General features: G+C 45.1%; 1 protein-coding gene and 1 pseudogene across 10 annotated transcripts in view; one reads left to right on the top strand and one right to left on the bottom strand.

The window, feature by feature from the left end:
* Positions 1-598: 598 nt before the first annotated feature.
* Positions 599-18,445, bottom strand: part of Helq (helicase, POLQ like) — a 39,193-nt gene continuing 21,346 nt past the window's right edge. For 4 of the 10 annotated variants that reach the window (XM_028773670.1, XM_028773673.1, XM_028773677.1 and 1 more), the window contains 7 exons: positions 14,176-14,395; positions 11,130-11,287; positions 9,837-9,935; positions 6,868-7,041; positions 5,354-5,467; positions 3,524-3,658; positions 599-1,088 (listed from right to left, as the gene is read on the bottom strand). In XM_028773670.1, coding sequence (XP_028629503.1) covers positions 951-1,088; positions 3,524-3,658; positions 5,354-5,467; positions 6,868-7,041; positions 9,837-9,935; positions 11,130-11,287; positions 14,176-14,395 — 1,038 coding nt within the window. In that variant the 3' untranslated portion in view covers positions 599-950. Of the gene's footprint in view, positions 1,089-3,523; positions 3,659-5,353; positions 5,468-6,114; positions 7,042-9,836; positions 9,936-11,129; positions 11,288-14,175; positions 14,396-18,445 lie in introns of those variants that run through there. The other 6 variants (XM_028773672.1, XM_028773671.1, XR_003712215.1 and 3 more) reach the window with 6 other exon arrangements.
* Positions 13,113-13,555, top strand: LOC114626302 (annotated as a pseudogene).

Raw genomic sequence — 18,445 nt, 5'->3', positions numbered from 1 at the left:
TGTGGTGGACGCTAGGTAGCATATGAACGTGATTAGTAAAAACATAAAACATTCTTGAAAGTAATAGCGAAAAAGAAAAAAAAATCCCATAATGCTCAGAGTGGGGAGCACCCTGTAAGGGTTTCCTGGATGAGTATGGGTTAAGGTCATAGAGCTAGGACTTGAGTGTTGAGTTGGCACTAGAAGTACATTAGCACTTTCATACAGCGGTGACAGCGTACATCAGTTAGGACACACAGGGTTTGGGTTACTTTGGTGTAAATTATGGGGGAAGTGAAGGTAAAGGCTGAGTTTACAACGCAGCATCACAGCACAAGTCAGCACGTGTTCCCACATGTCAGCAGGTGTCATCATGTGTCACCACGTGTCAGTAACCACATGTCAGCAAGAATAAGACACTGGGGAAAAGGTAAGAAAATAGTGAAAGACTTGACCAAAAAGCCAGGTCAGGTATGCTGAGAAAGATTCTGAGCAGGAAAACAATGTACAGGAATGGAAGAAAATGGGTTATCAGTGGGATGGTTTTACACGCGCACACACACACACACACACACACACACACACACAGGTGATGGTAGACTTAATCATGCAGACCACCTTCTAAAAGCTCATCCACAGGTTTTAATGTATAATTAAAATACATATTTCACTTATATAGGGGATTTTCAATAATAAGATACATATATAATAAATAAGTCAAATTAAAAAACATATATCAGACAACTTCATGGGTTTTTTTTCTTTTTGAGACAGGGACTCATGCAGCCTAACTTAGCCTCCAACTCTGTGTATTCGAAGCTGACTCTTGACACTCATTGTCCCTCCTCTGCCCCCATGTGCTGGGGTTACAGGTGCTTCACCACCATGCAGTTTACCAACTCTCCAGCTTTTTCTTCTTTCTTGGATACTGAAGAGTTAGCATAGGGCCTGAGGCATCTCAGGCAAACACCCTAGCACAGAGTTGTGTCCCCAGCATGGCTTCCTGCCCTTTCAGAGTTGGAGCTCCCAAGCCCAGGGAGGTCTGCAGGCAATCTCAGTAATTCTTCTGCTTCTTCTTGCAACGCCTCTGCCTTTTCATGTAACAGCATCTGCAATTAAAAACCCAGTCATGAGGCCAAATGTTCTTGGCTAGAGAGTTGCCAACATTTTATGTCTGCTCAAACCCTGTGTCCTGACACACTGATATCTCATGCTGGCACTGAAATGGTGAGACTGAAAAATGCCCACTTTAGAACCAGAGATTAAGTAAACGAGGTATTCCGTTAAAAACCATTTTAGCTGATCACAGCGTTCAGTGCACCAAGCATAAGGAGCTTTCCTATACTCAAAGATTTGTTTCACAGAAGACTCTGGCACTTAAGCTTAATTTATAATCTATAAAATTTCAGAAAATTTTGCAAAAATTTAATTAGCTCTTGAAACTGTTATCCTTTACGTATGTATTTAATTAGCTTTGCAAACTGTTTAATTTAGTGTGCTTTAAAAGCCCATCAGTACTGCAGAGAAACGTTTTACTAAGGATGCTATAGAAACATGACTGGGTCTATTATCCTTTTTACTAAAGCTCCTGTGGTGAACGTGATTGGACCTGTTATCCCTCCCCCCCATCGCTTCCTCTCTCTGCTGTCATTTTCCCTCCTGTATTGTTTTAATTAATTAACTAACATGTATGGGTGTTTTGTCTGCTTGTATGTGTATACACCATGGTCCCTGGAGGCCAGAAAAGTTGCCCAAATTGCTGAGACTGGAGTTACAGATGCTGTGATGGTCATGTGGGTGTTGGGAGTGTGAACCCAAGTCCTCTGCAAGAGCAGCCAGTGCTCTGACCACTGAGCCACCTCGCCAGCTCCCTTCCTGTCATCTTTTTTGAGGTAGGATTTCACTACGTAGTCTAGGCTGACCTCAAACTGTTATCTTCCTGTTGTCAAGGTAATGAATATGCATGTTGCCACACCTGGCAATATGGTTAATTTAAAAAACAGCACACAAGGAAGACGCATCCTAAGCACGCGCTGTGCGGCCTCTGTGCTGGGCCGCCTTTAGTTCTCTTGGACAGGAGCAGAGGCAGGGGCATCCCTACCCATCCAAGAACATCACGTCTACTGGGACAGTCCATCTCAGACGCCATATCTGTAACCACCCAGAACGTCCCCTCATAGATGACCGCAGAGATCAACTACGGCAAACTCATACGTGAGCAACACTCAAAACCAAGAGAAAGACGTTCAGTTTTTAGCAATTCTGCTTCACATACACAAAGAATTGTCTTAGTCAGGGCTTCTAAATGCTGAAACAAAACACCATGACCAAAAAGCTACCTGGGGAGGAAAGGGTTTGGGGCTATTACTTCCATATTGCTATTTATCTCTGAAGGAAGCCAGGGCAGGAATTCACACAGTGCAGGAAGCTGGAGGCAGGAGCTGACGCGGAGGCCATGGAGGGGTGCGGCTTACCAGTTTGCTCAGCTCTTTCTGGACCCAGGGATCTGACCACCCAAATGGGCTGGGCCCTCCCCCAACAATCACTAAATAAGACAATGTGTAACAGCTCGATCTTACGGAGGCATTCTCTCGATTGAGGGTCTCCCCTTTCAGATAACTCTAGTTTGTGTGTCAAGGTGACACCTGACTATCCAGCACAATAATGTAACAACGAGTTTTTAAAAGCTATGCAGTTTATACAGTCGTGACCAAGGACATAATCCCAAATTGCTTTAATGGCTTTACCCACACAAACAGAAGTTCAACGGCAATCTTGAAAAGGGGACTGTGGACAGCAAACAGCCTGAAGCTATGGAACTTAACATAGAAAAAGAAACCCCTGCTTCCAAAGCATGAAAACTACAGTGAGACAAAAAAAAAGAAAAAAAAAAAAAGAAGAAAAACTACAGTGAGAAAGAATCGGGGGTGGGGGGGCCCGGCCCCCCCGGCCCTCCAGAGGGCAGCACACATGCGCTGTGGTAGAAACGGCAGCGCGCATGCGCCGTGGTAGGTAGACCTCTCACGAGGAAAAGTTTAACCTCAACACACTGCGATGACCTTGGTAATGCTCCTTGTCAGTGAAGGAGCTTGCAAGCTGAGAGACGGAAGGTGGTCACACTGAAGGGAGAACTTCCGTGAGGAGGCGGGGACTGCCTCAGAACAGCACTAAGTTTTAGGGTCTCTCAGCAATCCTGTGTCAAAAACAGGTGCAGTATTTGTGTATACTTTTTTTTGTTTTAACTTGGTTTTATGAGTATGGATGTTTGCTGCAAGTATGTCTGTGCACCCTGTGTGTGCAGTGCCCTCAGAGGTCAGACGAGGACATCAGGTCCCCTAGAATTAGAGTTACAGATGCTGTGAGCTGACACATTGGTGCTGGAAACTGAGCCTGGATCCTCTGGAAGCAGCCAGTGCTCTAGCCTCTGAGCTGTCCCTCTACCCCAGCATACTTGTTTTTGTAACCATAAACAATTATACAATGAGAAATGCTTTGCTCAGATATCTAATCATGACACTATGACATATTTGCAAGGCTTGCTCACCTTGGCTGAGGAAACAATCTGCTTGGCTTGCCGTCTGGACAGATGATCAATTGTCTTCAGCAGCACTTCTGGGTTGGCACTGGCTAAGTGCATGACACTTCTGTAACCTGCACTATATAACTGTTTTGCTCGACCCTAAAGTATTAAAGAAAAAGAAACACTATGAGTATTTGGGATTATTTAAAAAAAAAAAACCTGCATGCAACAGAGAAGAATAGACAAAGGCAGTAATACAAATATGGAGATAACCCAGCAGCATACTGCAGAGCTGGGAGCCTGCGTTTGGGAGGCTCTAATCTGACTGAGGTAGCTTTCCACACAGTCTAAGTTGGTTGCTGAGACAACCAGGGATGGGAACTCAGCCGGGCGCTCGGGAGAGCAGCGCCAGCTCACGTCCTCAAGTTCTAGCCCAGTCGTCCCCTCAAGTACTCTCATTACCCACTCGGGACCATGTCAGTGTGTGTGCACGTGTGTGTGTACACGCACGTGCGTGTGCTTCCTAAGTAGAATGAAAAGCTGAAGACAGAAAGGACTGAAGCTGATGTGTGTTGCTGAAAGAAAGCTGACGACCGAGTATCTTTTCTTCCCACCGTCGTAGAGACTGTTAAATGACCTTCTTGCCGTCCACAAACTGACAGAAGTAATCTTTACTCCAGTAGAGACAGAGGAGCTATGGTTGAGATACAGGACACACCTCTTGGGGGAGAGCAGAGCCCAAGTTTTCATAACGAAGATCTTGCATCATACCCATTTCTCAGATAGCAATGGCTTCTTGGGAGGCCATGGCATTTTATTTAAAAAGGAAATGAAAAAGACTTCTGTGTGATCTGATCTGGGATCAGCAGAGTCTCCTGTCTAGGAAGGTCTGGAAGGACTGAAGGGGGAGACCCTAGAGTAGACAGTACTTTCTATTGTCTGCCAGCAGCCCAGGCAGAGGGAGGTCAGAAGGAAGCCAGGGAGTGGTGGTGCACACCTTTAATCCAGCACTCAGAGGCTGAGGCAGGCGGAGCTCTGACTTTGAGGCCAGCCTGGCCTGAAGAGAGAATTCAAGGACACTCAGGGCTACAACGAGAAACCCTGTTTTGAGAAGTGAAGAGGGACATGGGGGATCTATAGGGAGGCGCTGCCTGCCTGCCCATGTTGAAGGATGGGGCTCTTCTACACCTCCCTTGGTCCTGACTGACAGAGGGTTACTTTGATTAACAGTACTATGGCCTTAGCCTAGCTGTGCTCCCAACTAGCTTCCAACTTCTGTCAACCCATTTACACTATTCTGTCTGCCATGTGGCCCATTACTTCTCCTCAGTTTCATGCATCCCCCTTCCTGAGTCTAGGTGGTGAATCTTCCTGCCTCTCTCTCCCACCATTTCTCTCTCACAGGTCCTACCTACTCTCTCCTGCTTTGCTACTGGCCACCCAGCTCTTTACTGACCAGTGATGCTTTTACACAGTGCACGAGAGTTATCCCTGCATGCCCAACTTTGCTCTGATGCTGAGTGCATCAACCCTGCAGCTGCTGCACCACCCCTCGCTTTGCTGAAACCCAGCTTCTTCAGTCTTCAGCATGAGGTTCAGCAGCTCTCCAGGAACCCCCAGGCTTTCGGCAGCAGTTGGAACTGCTGGGGATTCAGGACCAGCCAGCAATGCAGGCCACCCACCAACTCCTCTTTGTTTCTATGTGCTGATTCCATCGGTTCTGTCCCTCCACAGGACCTGGAACAGCAGGACTCTTTTCAGAATCTATCACGCAGTAACACTTCAGAAAACGGTAAAAATTGGTGTTTCTGTTAGAAGACATGAACTCAGTTAGGGAGGCGGGATGAGGCTGACCTCCAAGACCCCCGTCACTTCCATGAGAGGGATTAGCTCCGCCTTCACGCAGTACGTCAGTTTCTTGGTGAGTTCCACCAAGAGGGCTTTGTAAACCCAAAATTCCTCCAGCTCCTGAGCAAACAAAGATACATCAATGTAAGTTATCTCTTTTACATAAGTTGCATGTTGATCTGTGTAAGTCACCCCTAAGTTTCTTTCTGCAGCTTGGATGGGCTAGGGCTAACGGTGATCCTCACAATTGCAAGGAACATGGGGACCTTGGGAGCTTGATGAACAAGCTTCTGGAGGAGGAAAACAGATGGAAAATTAAGAAAAAAAAGTTATTTCTAATCAAAATTTCAGGAAGTGTCTGTACAGTTTTGTTTGTCAAGTGACTATAAACAGATTTTACTTGTGGAAGTTAACTCAGAGACAAAGTATTAAAAAAGGACAGAGTCAAATGCAACATGATATTCAAGAAAACATTTAAGCTAATGAGAACAGGAAATCTGACTGGAGCTAGCACGTGGCTGGGTGTTATCCTGTCAACTGGTCTGTGTGAGACACAGGCATGAGGCCTGGGGCCTGGGTAAATGGCGGCACAAGCTTGAGCAGAGTTCAGAGCCTCAGGACTTACGGAAAAGCCATGTGCAGCTCAGTGGCACAAGCCAATGTGGTGAGCTCCAGGCTCCCCGAGAGACCCCGTCTCACGCTTGCACTGAGAGCAGCCTGCAAGACTCCAGTACAACTGCCGCACGGCTGGCTGTGCTGAGCTGCCTTGTGTGGGCCCTCCCGCCACGTGAGAGGACCTTCATTAGGTTTTCACTATTAACCTTGGTTAAAAATCATCCCCACTAACACAGCTGCTGACCAGAGAAGAGAGTAAGAGTAAAAGTACACCATCACCCTTCATTAGCACACATAGTACAATTAATTATTCACGTCCATAGACTACAGAGGCTTAAGATAGGAAAAAAACTGACATTCAAAACTGGTGAGCTGGGAGTGGAGGTACATACCTTTAATTCCAGCACTCAGGAGGCAGAGGCTGCCATCTGTATATAATTTTACCATCATGTATATACACATACGCCTATCGTGTAGAACCCTATGTTTGACATAGGGCTGCCTGCTCGACACTAGAAGTAAATGTGCATGTTGCTGTAGGTATCCAGAAGATGTGGACTGAGCAGTCACATGACCACTGATGGACTCCGGTAACTGACCAAGCCCCTCATCACTCCTGAGTCACCACACAGAAGACAGTGGAACCGTCACCCCTGGTCCCGAGAACAGGTGAGCTCTGTGCTTTTCACTGCTGAAGCCTTTTAGGTGACTCAGGAATGTCTGCATCATTTCCATAAGCTCACATAGTCCTTGTGTAAAAAGGCAGTAACGAAGAAAGGCTTTAAATAAATCTGCGTGCTCTGACAGAACAGTGACTCAGCAGGGAGGAGAGACAGGCAACTGCTTTGGAGTTTACCAGCAGCTAACATGAGAAGACAAGTAGAGTCCCACGGTTAACTGATTACCTCACAGAAATGTAACACGCAAGATGAGAACGAGGCAGCTCCCGTAAGCAGACTCTGTATATATCCTCGGGGCATGTTAAATTTCTCAGACACACTCCAAATGTTGGTCTCTTTCAGCAAGGAATAAAGGACAAAAGACAGATAGAGTCTGTTGACAACGTTCTTGTCCACCTTCTAGAAAGACATAAAAGGTGCCATAAGTGGGTGAGGCTGCAGCTGCAAGGACAGAGGCGGCACAGAAGCCCCTGGCTGCTCACACACTTGCCAGCCATGGAGGAGACAAGGTCACTTGTGCGCAGTGTAAGGACACTCGCTGCTCTGGGGAGGAGAGCAGATCAAAATGCTCAAGCCCAGCACCTGGCACTCACAACTGTGACAACTTGGGGCGAGGACCTTTGCAGATGTGGTTAGTTCAGGACCTGTAAATGACGCCAGCCAGATTTACCACGGGGCCTGAACTTGCTGACTGGAATCTTCATAAATGAGGACAGGACAAGGAGACACAGAAGTCAATGAAAAACGAGGCTCAGGTCAGAGAGATGCACTTGTGAGCCGAGGAGCTGCTATACCAGAGCCACACAACTAGGAGAGAGCATGGGAGGCTTCTCCTTGGCAGCCTACCCAAGGAGCCAGTGTAGCCTCCTGGACCTTGAGGAATCAGGCCGGGCCTCACATATGCTAAGGGTGTTGTTCTCCACCCTGAGCTGCAGCTGGGCTGGCTGTTGAGTCGCCTGCCCGGCTGATTGTTCGCAGCGTTAGAGTGAGCGTGTGGAGGGATGTGGGAGGCATGGAGGGCCCTGTGCTCACAGAAAGGCAGTAGGGACTAGGAATGCTAACACAGTGTTCCTTCACGGGAAGAGATGTAGAACCTCTTCTACACCTAGAAGGCTGGGGCGATGTGCTCAACAGCCTGGTGACCTTTGGGCTTCTCACTGGCTTGTTTTCTCAGTCAGTCTGTAGAACCTATCTTTATGGAAGATGGCACATGCACTTTACAAAGCCCTTTGATATTCATACTGTGCACATGAGACTGAGTTACTTATTACCAGGAACATTTTTACCAAATTGTGCTATGCTTAAACATATCTAAAATAAGAGACTCGGGATCAGACTCTCAAAGTTTGAACCAATATGGGCTACTGGGTTGTGTGGAGTGGAACAACTACACAGCACTGTGTGGAACCAAACTGGAAGTTAGGGAGACCTCCACAGTGACTGTGCTGTTTGTACAATGCACTGGCCTGGGAATGGAGGTTAGACAAACACATGTAACTAAATGGTAAGCTTGTCTATACCATGAACTGCAAGGGAGTATGCTATACTTTCCCCATGGTCATGATAATCACAGCATTCTCAAAGCTGAAAGAGAGAGACAGGAAAAGACTTCCGGTGGCCAGCAGTTTCTGCTCTGTGATTGGCTTTTGCCTGTGGTGCTAGTGATCTTGTGCAAAGAATCTCATCACTAGTATCAAGGTAATGTGAGAATCGACTTCACAGATGGACTTGAAAGAGGAGCGCAGTCACAGAGCGCATCGCTGGTCGGCAGGACGCATGCCTGTGCTCCTAGCATTGGAGGCCCAGCAGGAAATCGAGACCTGAGCTACACAGCAAGTCCCTGTCTGAAAATGAAAACATAAATAAGATATGAAAAGAATATTGAGATAAAGGCTATGTATCAGTGGATTTTGAATTACAGATTCAGCAGGTATATAATGGACCATCCTTTTAAAAGCATTAAGTTGAAAAAGTATATTGAATTCGAGGTAGGCAAGATAGCTTTTTAATATGGCATTTTTAATGTGCTTTTACCGTTAACTATAAATTGAGTTAATGTAGACTTTGCTTAGAATGTAATTCCAAAGCCAGGAAAAATGATAGAATTATTACACAGCAGGATAGACGTCTTAATGACAATTTCAGACTTTTGTAAGAAGTGTCAATAAGAAAAGGCAGGGGCTGGTGAGATGGCTCTGCAGTTTAAAGCACTCGTGCAAGGCTGACCACCTAAGCCTGATGCTGGAACCTGTATAAAGGCAGAGAGAGAGAGAGAGAGGGATGGAGAGGGGAGGGAAGGAGGGGGAGGGAGGGGGAAGGGAGGGAGGGGGGAAGAGGAAGGGAGGAAGGGGGGGAGAGGGGAAGAGGGAAAGGGGAGAGAGAGAGAGAAAGAAAAAGAGAGAGAGAAGGAGGGAGAGAGAGAGAACACCAACCACACAAAGCCGTTCTTGGACCTCTGTGACATGAACACAACACACACATTATACATGTGTGCACATATACTCAAGTAGGACAGCTCACATGGAGCTTCTGGGAACCATGCTGGCCTCTTTAGGGGATGGAAGCTTAGTGGTAAAGTGCTTGGGTAGCCCAGCCAAGTATCTGTGCGTGCACACACACACACACACACACACACACACACACACACACACAGTCACATATAAACCTGTATGCATAATATATATTATAAAAACATTTCAAATTCAACTTACATACACAGTTATGTGATATTGTAGAAATGTTTTATAATATAAACCTAACAGATTAATGTGGGGAAGTTGGTTTTTTCTTTTCTTTTTTTTTCTTTTTTTTTTTTTTTTTTTTGGTTTTTCGAGACAGGGTTTCTCTGTATAGCCCTGGCTGTCCTGGAACTCACTCTATAGACCAGGCTGGCCTCGAACTCAGAAATCCACCTGCCTCTGCCTCCCATGTACTAGGATTAAAGGCGTGTGCCACCACCGCCCAGTCGGTTTTTTCTTTTTTTAAAGACAGGTTTTTTTCTTTTTCTCACTGTGTAGTTCTGCTTTGCTTCAAACTCACTGTTGTAGACCAGGATGGCCTTGAACTCACAGAGATATACCTACCTTTACCTCCCAAGTGCTGGGAAACAAAAAGGTCAAGTCAGGAAAGGGGATGATATACGGACACTTGTTTTCTTGAGTGACTCTTATTTAGAAAACAGGAATGATACGCACCTTTCTGACAGCTTGTCCTGACGCTTTCTTCCCAATAAAGCCTTCGGAAACACCGAGAAGAGCAGCTACGTTTTGCTCTGCCGGGCTGAGCTGACTAAACTAATAGAGAAGGAATAAACAATGAAAACATGCAATTGCAGCTTTAAAGTCTAATTTCAGCTCAGAATTTCTAATTCTGAGGTCACATCTTCATAATTTCAGTGGACAGGAAGAACCTCACAACGTTTATAAATATTACAGAATTCTCATCATAAGCAAAGCAGAATTCTCATCATAAGTACTTCGTCAACACTGGCTACACATGACGGGCGGTTCCACGGTTCCATGCCCTGGTGACGGCCTGGCTGTCTGGCTGTGTGAGCACGTGCTGATGCGTGTGCCTTACTGCGTCTCTCAGAGCATATCCCCACCACATGACTGCATGAAGACAAGGCCATGCGTACCTTTCATGGACTGTGATTGTGTTTAATATTACAGTGCACTAGAAGAGGAAAACGACAGGAAGGAAGGCCTTGACAAACTTATGTAACAACTTAAAAATGACACGATAGAAACTAAATTCCCGAGATTAAAAAGCTGTAGACTGGGGGCCTGAGGGTGTGGTTTCAAGGTAGAATACACACTTACTATACACAGGCTTTGGGTTCAATCTTTAAAGCTGTGGGGCCGTGGGGAGGCCAGCCACTATTTTTGCCTAATGTGATCCTGTGTATTCATTCGGCCAGACTGTTCATAGTAAACATCATAGTATGTGACTCTACCAACTGTTTGATCACACACAGGGCCGGCTCTCCTGTGTGACTGGCTATAAAACGCATGCTCCCTGTGAGCTGGAGACGACTGTTAGGCACCTGCTTGCTGCACAGGCATGAGGGCACTGGTAGTCTCAGAACCACGCAAAAAGTCAGGTGTGTGAGCCCTGTACTGCAATCTCAGCCCTGGAGCTCATTTGTCAGTTAGCCTAGACTAAGTGTGGGATCCAGGTCCCAGTGAGAGATTCTGTCCCCCAAAACAAGGTGGCTCCGAAGAAGTGACACCTAAAGCTTGACCTCTGACTCCACACACACGTACAAACATGCACACCACCCGAACACAAATAACTATTTTTCAAAACCTGAAAGACAAATACATTTGTGTGAAGGTCGTATTAAGAACCATAGTGTTGTACAATTCATAGCCTAAACAAGGAAGAGAAAGAAACTCTGAAAGACAAAAGGCCCAATTCCAAATGTTTTACCAGTGCACTTGACAAAAGTCCGGAGAAATCTAAACTGAAAAGTCCTGTTCTCTCACCTGCCTGAAGTACACCATCCAGTCAGGCTCAGACTGAGCAGCAAGGTCATAGGGCGTGATTAGGTAGACCAGATGAAGAAGACTCTCCAGTACAAGTCCTTCCAGACCTTTCTTCAAGTCTCTGTACAGAGTGTCACAATAGGCCAAATCAATGGCTCCTAAAGAAACAAAACCACAAATTCAGGAAGTGCTTGGGCACACTCTTGGCCAGGTGTGCGGTGTATGTCTGTCCCAGCCACAGCTACACAGCAAGTCTGGGGCCAGACTGACCTGCGTGAGACCCAGTACCCAAACCCAGTTTGGATTAGTTTGAATCTGAGCAAGTATATTTAACCCCTCAGAGTTTTAGTTTCCTCAGCTTTAAGAGACAATAAGGCAAGCACAACTGAGTCACACATAAGAAACATACAGTGAAGATTTGGGTTTGTTAATTGGAATAATTTTAATACAAATAACATGAATGTACGTGAAAGATACAAAGATATTATAATATTGGTGTGTTTGCACCTGTAGTGTTAAAAAGCAATAAAAATGAACACTTTGTAAGACTGAGAATTAACAAAGACTTGGTTGCTATTCTTGTTTGCTGAGGAGCTCAGCGAAAGCCTCATGTGCGCCAGGTGTTCTACAGCTGCAGACAGTTCAGTACTGAATTAAACCCTACCACTAAGTCCTCAAATTCTCTTCTTTGTAATAGTTCTGGAGGTTATTATAATAGTATGCATCAAATTTTAGACAGTTCTGATACAACTACTCTATTTTTGGTAATCCGGTAAAAAAAAAATTTCAATGCGTACTCCAAATAAATTGAGACACTGTTTATAAATCATGTGGCTATTTATAATCAGAAAAATCACAAGCAATGCAAATGTCCACAAGTAAAAAGATGGTTAAATAATTCATGTTCCAGCCCTATTATGGATGGGAACAGCATAAAAGGAACATGGGCCTGGACTCTGAATGCGAGCCCACATATGATCTCAGCTACTTGAAGGCTGAGGCAGGAGGACTGCAGGGTCAAGGTCTGCCTAGACCACAGTAGACCAGACAGCTTGGTCAACCGAGTGAAACCCAGATTCAAAAATAAATGGGGGATGAAACTCAGGGGCGCTGTGCCCATCTAACACGTGTGCTGCCGTGGGTCACAGCATGTTATAGATGAGCAGGATTCCATTAGAGAGTGAATAAGGAACATAAATACACGTCTGTCTGTGCAGAAAGATACAGTCAGGTGCCACCTGCCAGGGGCATGCTGCCCTTGTGTAAACATGGAAGAGATGGCCAATACCACCATTAGATGACACGATCTTTTTGAACCGCTGTGAGGTATGTGGTCAGTGTTGTTATGTGGTGGGTGGGCATGTCTGGAAGAGTAGATCCTGAATTGGGAACACAAGGGGTTCACGAGTGGAATGGGACAGGTGCATGGACTTCTGGTAACACAATCCTGAGTTCTTAGGACAGTCTTCTGTGTGTGCGTGTGCATGGGTGTGAGAATATGTTTGCATTTGCGTGTGCATACATGTGTGCAGGAGGATGGAGGCCAGGGATGAAGTGAAGGTCTTCAGTCATTCCCCACATTACTAGTTGACTGAACCAAGAACTCACTATTTGGCTAAGCCGGTTGGCCAGCAACTTCCATGGCCCCAGCTGCCTCTACCTCCCTCCTGCTGGATGGCAGACCCACACTGCCATGCTCTGCTCTGCCATGCTCTGCTCTGCCATGCCCTGCTCCGCCATGCTCCGCCATGTTCTGCCATGCTCTGCCATGCCTGGCCTTTTATGTGGGTGCTGGGAATCTGAACTCAGACTGGTCTTTAAGATTTTATTGACTGACTTTATTGAATGAGACATCTCCCTAACCTAAGTTTTTTTTTTCTTTTTAAAGAGCAGATATTTTTCAATAAGTAAATTACTCATTAAGAAATAAATTCTTGATAACTCTGTGCATTTGCCCCTCCTACTCTCTTTCTGCCATCTTCCCTCGCCGTCACCATGGTGCGAATGAATGTTCTGGCGGATGCTCTCAAGAGCATCAACAACGCCGAAAAGCGAGGCAAACGCCAGGTCCTCATCAGGCCGTGTTCTAAAGTCATCGTTCGGTTCTTAACTGTGATGATGAAGGATGGTTACATCAGTGAATTCGAGATTATTGATGATCACAGAGCTGGAAAGATAGTGGTGAACCTCACTGGCAGGTTGAACAAGTGTGGAGTTATAAGCCCTAGATTTGATGTTCAACTCAAAGACCTAGAAAAATGGCAGAACAATCTGCTCCCATCACGCCAGTTTGGTTTCATTGTGCTGACAACTTCTGCTGGCATCATGGACCATGAAGAGGCAAGACGAAAACATACTGGAGGGAAAATCCTGGGATTCTTTTTTTAAATGTAAAGCATAAATAAAAAGCCTTTGTGGACTATGAAAAAAAAAAAAAAGAAATAAATTCTTGCTGGGCAGTGATGGCCCATGCCTTTAGTCCCAGCACTTGGAAGGCAGAGGCAGGCAGATTTATGAGTTCGAGGCCAGTCTGGTCTACAGAATGAGCTCCAGGACAGCCAGGGGTACACAGAGATACCCTGTCTCGAAAATAAATAAATAAATAAATAAATAAATAAATAAATAAATTCATTCTTCTAGGATAGCCAAGGCTATACAGAGGAATCCTGTCTTAAAAAAGCAAGATGAAAAAGCAAACAAACAAATGAATACATTTTCTGTTCAGATACAATTTTTAAGCAAAAAGCCAATTCAAGAACAACAAATTATTTGTTTAAAACAAAAAATTTGAATCTGTTTATTTATAGCATGGACTGTGAACTGAAGTAAAACACTCAGACAGGTGTTATTCCAGGCAAGATGGAAGGAGGCACGGCCATCTTTTCTCTACTTACAATTCAAAGTATTTTCAACTTCTGAAAGTTGAAATAGCTCATAAAAGTAACACTTCTAATATGAAATCACAAGTCCAATTTAAAGAAAGAAAATGACTTCTATTGGTTCCAATACATTCCCTTAGAAAATACTGAGATTTAGGTAAACTTACCCTTATAAGAAGCTTGGCCCAGTTTCGTAACACGGAAGTGACACTGTAACCCCTCACTGTCGCCATGGCTGTCTTTCTGAAGAAGTCCTTTCTCTGTCAGGTGCTCAAGTGCGTCAACAGTTACTTCCCAGAGACTTTTTTCTTTCAATAAAATCTTTTGCTGAACACCAAAAAATGTACCATTCATAAACTGATATATGTCACCAAGACTTGTCGCAATCTGAAAGAATTCAGGACATCACTGGGACAGTTTTCTTAGTTCAAGGAACAAGATTATTCACATTCATATCTTAAAGCTATTTGAAGAAAAAAAATTGGCACAAAACCTACAGAATTAAAAACTAATTAAAAAATGAGGAAAAAGACAGTTATCATGTTCATGCTTGTTATACACATTTTTCAGAATAATTAAAAAAGATTTTATTATTATTACTATTATTATGTTTGCTTTGTTTTGAGACAAGTTTTCTCTGTGCAGTGCTGACTGTCCTGAAACTCACTCTGTAGACCAGGCTGGCCTTGAACTCACAGAGATCCACTTGCTTCTGCCTCCTGAGTGCTGGGATTGGAGACATGCACCAACACCCTGGCTTCTATTTATTATTAGTTGCATGCCTGTGTGTGGTGAGGCACACACACATCAGTGCAGGGGCTGGTGCATGCCTGTGTGTGGTGAGGCACACCCACGTCAGTGCAGGGGCTGGGGCATGCCTGTGTGTGGTGAGGCACACACACATCAGTGCAGGGGCTTGTGGATGGCAGAGGTGTTGGATCTCCCTGGAGCTGGAGTTATGGGTGGTTATAAATCACCTGATGTGGGATCTGGGAACTGAAAGTGGGTCATTTGTGAGAACAGTGCTAGGTCTTAACCCTTGAGCCATCCTCCACCCCAAAATGCTGTTTAGGTTTTATATAATTCCCAAAGCTGTGCTCTGTTTAACCTATCCTCTCTTCAACTACTGCCACCTACCTACCCATGAAGGCATGCTTTAGCTCTAAAAACCTCATTAAACATAAAAAAGAAACATGGGAACCCCAGCTGAGAGAATTCAGTGTGCCGGCATCAGGCAGAGAGGTGTTTGGAAGAAGGCTTAGCCGGAGATCAGTCTCTGTCTTCTGTCTGGGCTCCACTCCTTCCTCCTCCCGCCCTTAGACTCCTCCCCACTGCCCGTTCATTATTTACAACTGACAGAAGTGATCCTAGACCCTCCACTTGATATGAGGTGTAAAACACTCAGAATTAGAACACACTTTTATTAGCCAATTTCACCAAAATCAGCATGTTATATGGAAAAAGGACCAATCAATAGCTCTCTCTTATAATTCTGATAATACTTCAACTGGGAATATTTAAGTAGTCATTTTATATTAAACCAACATAAGGGATAATAAAATATTATGGAGCATTCATTTTTGTATTGCTTCTCTTTCCTTTTACTAACAATTTTTTTTTTTTTTTTTTGAGACAGGGTTTCTCTGTGTAGCCCTGGCTGTCCTGGAACTCACTCTGTAGACCAGGCTAGCCTCGAACTCAGAAATCCGCCTGCCTCTGCCTCCCAAGTGCTGGGATTAAAGGCGTGCGCCACCACTGCCCAGCCTAACAGTCGTTCTTAATAATATCCAAGCTCAAATGGACTTACAAGATATTCTTGAGCTGATGTTCGGTTTGTGGATCACTAAAGGACCCCGCCTCCGTGGACTTACAAAGGAGATGTCCCCATGGTGTCAGGCATTTGCTCTCTAGTTGTAGTGCCGTCTGAGTGGGTCTTGCTGGAGGAAGTATATCACTGGGGGTGGGCTTTGATGGTTTAAATGCCGCACACCATTCCCATTTGGAGCATCTGCTTCCTGCTTGTGGTTTTGAGACGTTAGCTCTCAGCCTCCAGCTCCAGTGGTCATGTCAGCTAGCAGCTGCATCCTGTGTCTACCACTCTTTCTTCTGAAAGTTGTCTTGGTTATGGTGTTTCAACAGTCATAGGAAGTAACTAGTGCAGTTCTCACAGGCTCTTTCCTGACATCAGAACTGGAGGTGCAGGCAGTGCCTCTGCTTGACCTGCCCACCTGTCTCAAGTCACCTTTCCAGTCCTCTCTGGAAAGCTTGGCCATGATTCAAGCCTAAGCCAGTTTCTGTCTACCCTTGGATACGTCCAAAGTCAAGGTTGTTAAAGTATTTATTGACTGTCAACCAAATGTCAAGCATGGTGTAAGGCACTGCGACTCAATGGTCAACAAATAGAAACATGAGCCCTGATTTTTCAGGGCTCTTAAAGCAGGGGTGCTTTAGTAGCTTAATAATAGAAACAAAACCATGATCTCAAGCTGATTGGTACTGTTATAGGGAAGGAAAGCAGTTCTGTAAATAGTAGACTGGCTCAGAGGCATAGGGAATGTAGCCCCAACAAGTTACAATTAGGCTAAGAGCCAGGGTTTCTGGAATAAAGTGTGAGAGTCCAGACTGGAGAGACAGGCTGCAGTCACACTATCCAGACACCAGGGTGAGAAATTTGGGACTAATCTTTTCCTTTTCTAGGTATGTGCATTAATACTCTAGCTTTTGGGTTTAACCTGTTTTTTTTTGTTGTTGTTGTTAAAGAGACAAGAGTCTTACTATGTAGCCCTAGCTGGCTTGGAAACACAAAAATCTTCATGTCTTCCAAGTGCTGGTATTAAAGGTGTCACAGAACATGCTTGGGTTGTTTTTCGTTTGTTTTTTTAAAACAGTTTTTTTTTTTAAAAAAAAAAAAAAAAACAGAGCCCTGGCTCTCTTAGACTTGCTTTATAGACTAGGCTCCCCTCGAACTCACAGAGATCCAGCTGCCTCTGCCTCCCAAGTGCTGGGATTAAAGACATATGCAACCATTCCTGGATGCTTGGGTTTAATTTTTATGGCAATAAAAATTGTAGGAAACCACCTACAAGTTTCAGTGGAAGGAGTGACTTATTCGCTCACGTTCTGTAATTATTCTCTCTGTGGGAAACATGACTTGGAGGGGATGTGGCAGGTTAGACAGTGGGTGGAGGGAGACCATCAGGAGGCAGGAAAGTTCAGATACAGGCATGCAGTCGAGAACAGCCTACTACTCTATGCTTCTAATTCAGTATTTATAAAACAGAAATTATACTCAGTTCAAGGACTGAAGATAAAACATCAAGTGTTTGGCAGGGTGTCTGAAACATGGCTATAATAAATAATCAGGAACTCCCTGAATCCCATGATGTAACTGCCACATCCTCTCCCTGGAATTTCCTTCTAGAATTTCCTGTCTTCTTGTGTCTCTAGGGATGCTTACCTCTGTCCTCTGAGCCCCAGCCTCACACTGTGCAAGCCATGGGTCTTGGGTGGTACTAGAGCCAAGTCCTCACGACATCTCTGACGTCCATTACACCTCCCATGGTTAAGCACGCTCTCCTATTACCCCAGCCAATACCACACGGCACGACTGCCTCCATCCAAGCTTGAACTCTTCGGCATTCTTCCCCAGTGTTACAGGGTCCAGCCTGCCGCCTGTCACACATATCACATTTAGCTTTTTTCTTGGCGTTCCACTCTAAATATCTAGTGTGGCTTATCTCCTCCTTCTGTGTCTAATCTGTGTCTCTCGAACCTTGCTCGGTACGGTTCATTATTTTCTTCTTTAGACTTTCGTGGCTCTAGTGTAGCAGGTGACTTTGAGCACAAGGACTGTTTTTTTAAATTAACTTAAAAATAAGTCTAAAAGAAATTAATGAATAACTCTAGCTGTCTCCCCCTCCCCCTTTTGGGGTGAGACAGGGTTTCTCTGTGTGTGTAGCTCTGGCTGTCCCTGAACTCACTCTGTAGACCAGGCTGGCCTCAAGCTCAGAGATTCACCTGCCTCTGCCTCCCCAGTGCTGGGATTAAAGGCATGCGCCACCACTGCCCGGCTCATTATTCTTCATACTCGATAAAGGCTGTATAGATCTCTAAGATTCCGTTTTCATGTTGGTAAGCTGATCAGAAGTTGAAAATATTGTAAGTGAAAATGTACACACTACACCCAGCCTACAGAGCCTCTCACTTGGTAACACTCTCTCTGTAGAGCCTCTGCTGCTGCCCTTCATGTCTGCAGAGCTGGGGCTGGCTACAGCCGCCCAGCACTGAGGGGGTGGGACTGTGCCATACGACGACGGGCACACCTCTCTTCAAATGTGAGCAGAGGTGATGGCTGTCATGAGTCCGGGTCCACTGTCTCATGGCTTCCACAGTACTGTCTCATGGCTTCCACGGTACTGTCTCATGGCTTCCACGGTA

Source organism: Grammomys surdaster, unplaced genomic scaffold (genome assembly GCF_004785775.1).
Source record: "Grammomys surdaster isolate TR1022 unplaced genomic scaffold, NIH_TR_1.0 233, whole genome shotgun sequence".
In the NCBI taxonomy this organism is placed as follows: domain Eukaryota; kingdom Metazoa; phylum Chordata; class Mammalia; order Rodentia; family Muridae; genus Grammomys; species Grammomys surdaster.
This window is presented reverse-complemented; position numbering and strand designations above follow the sequence as displayed.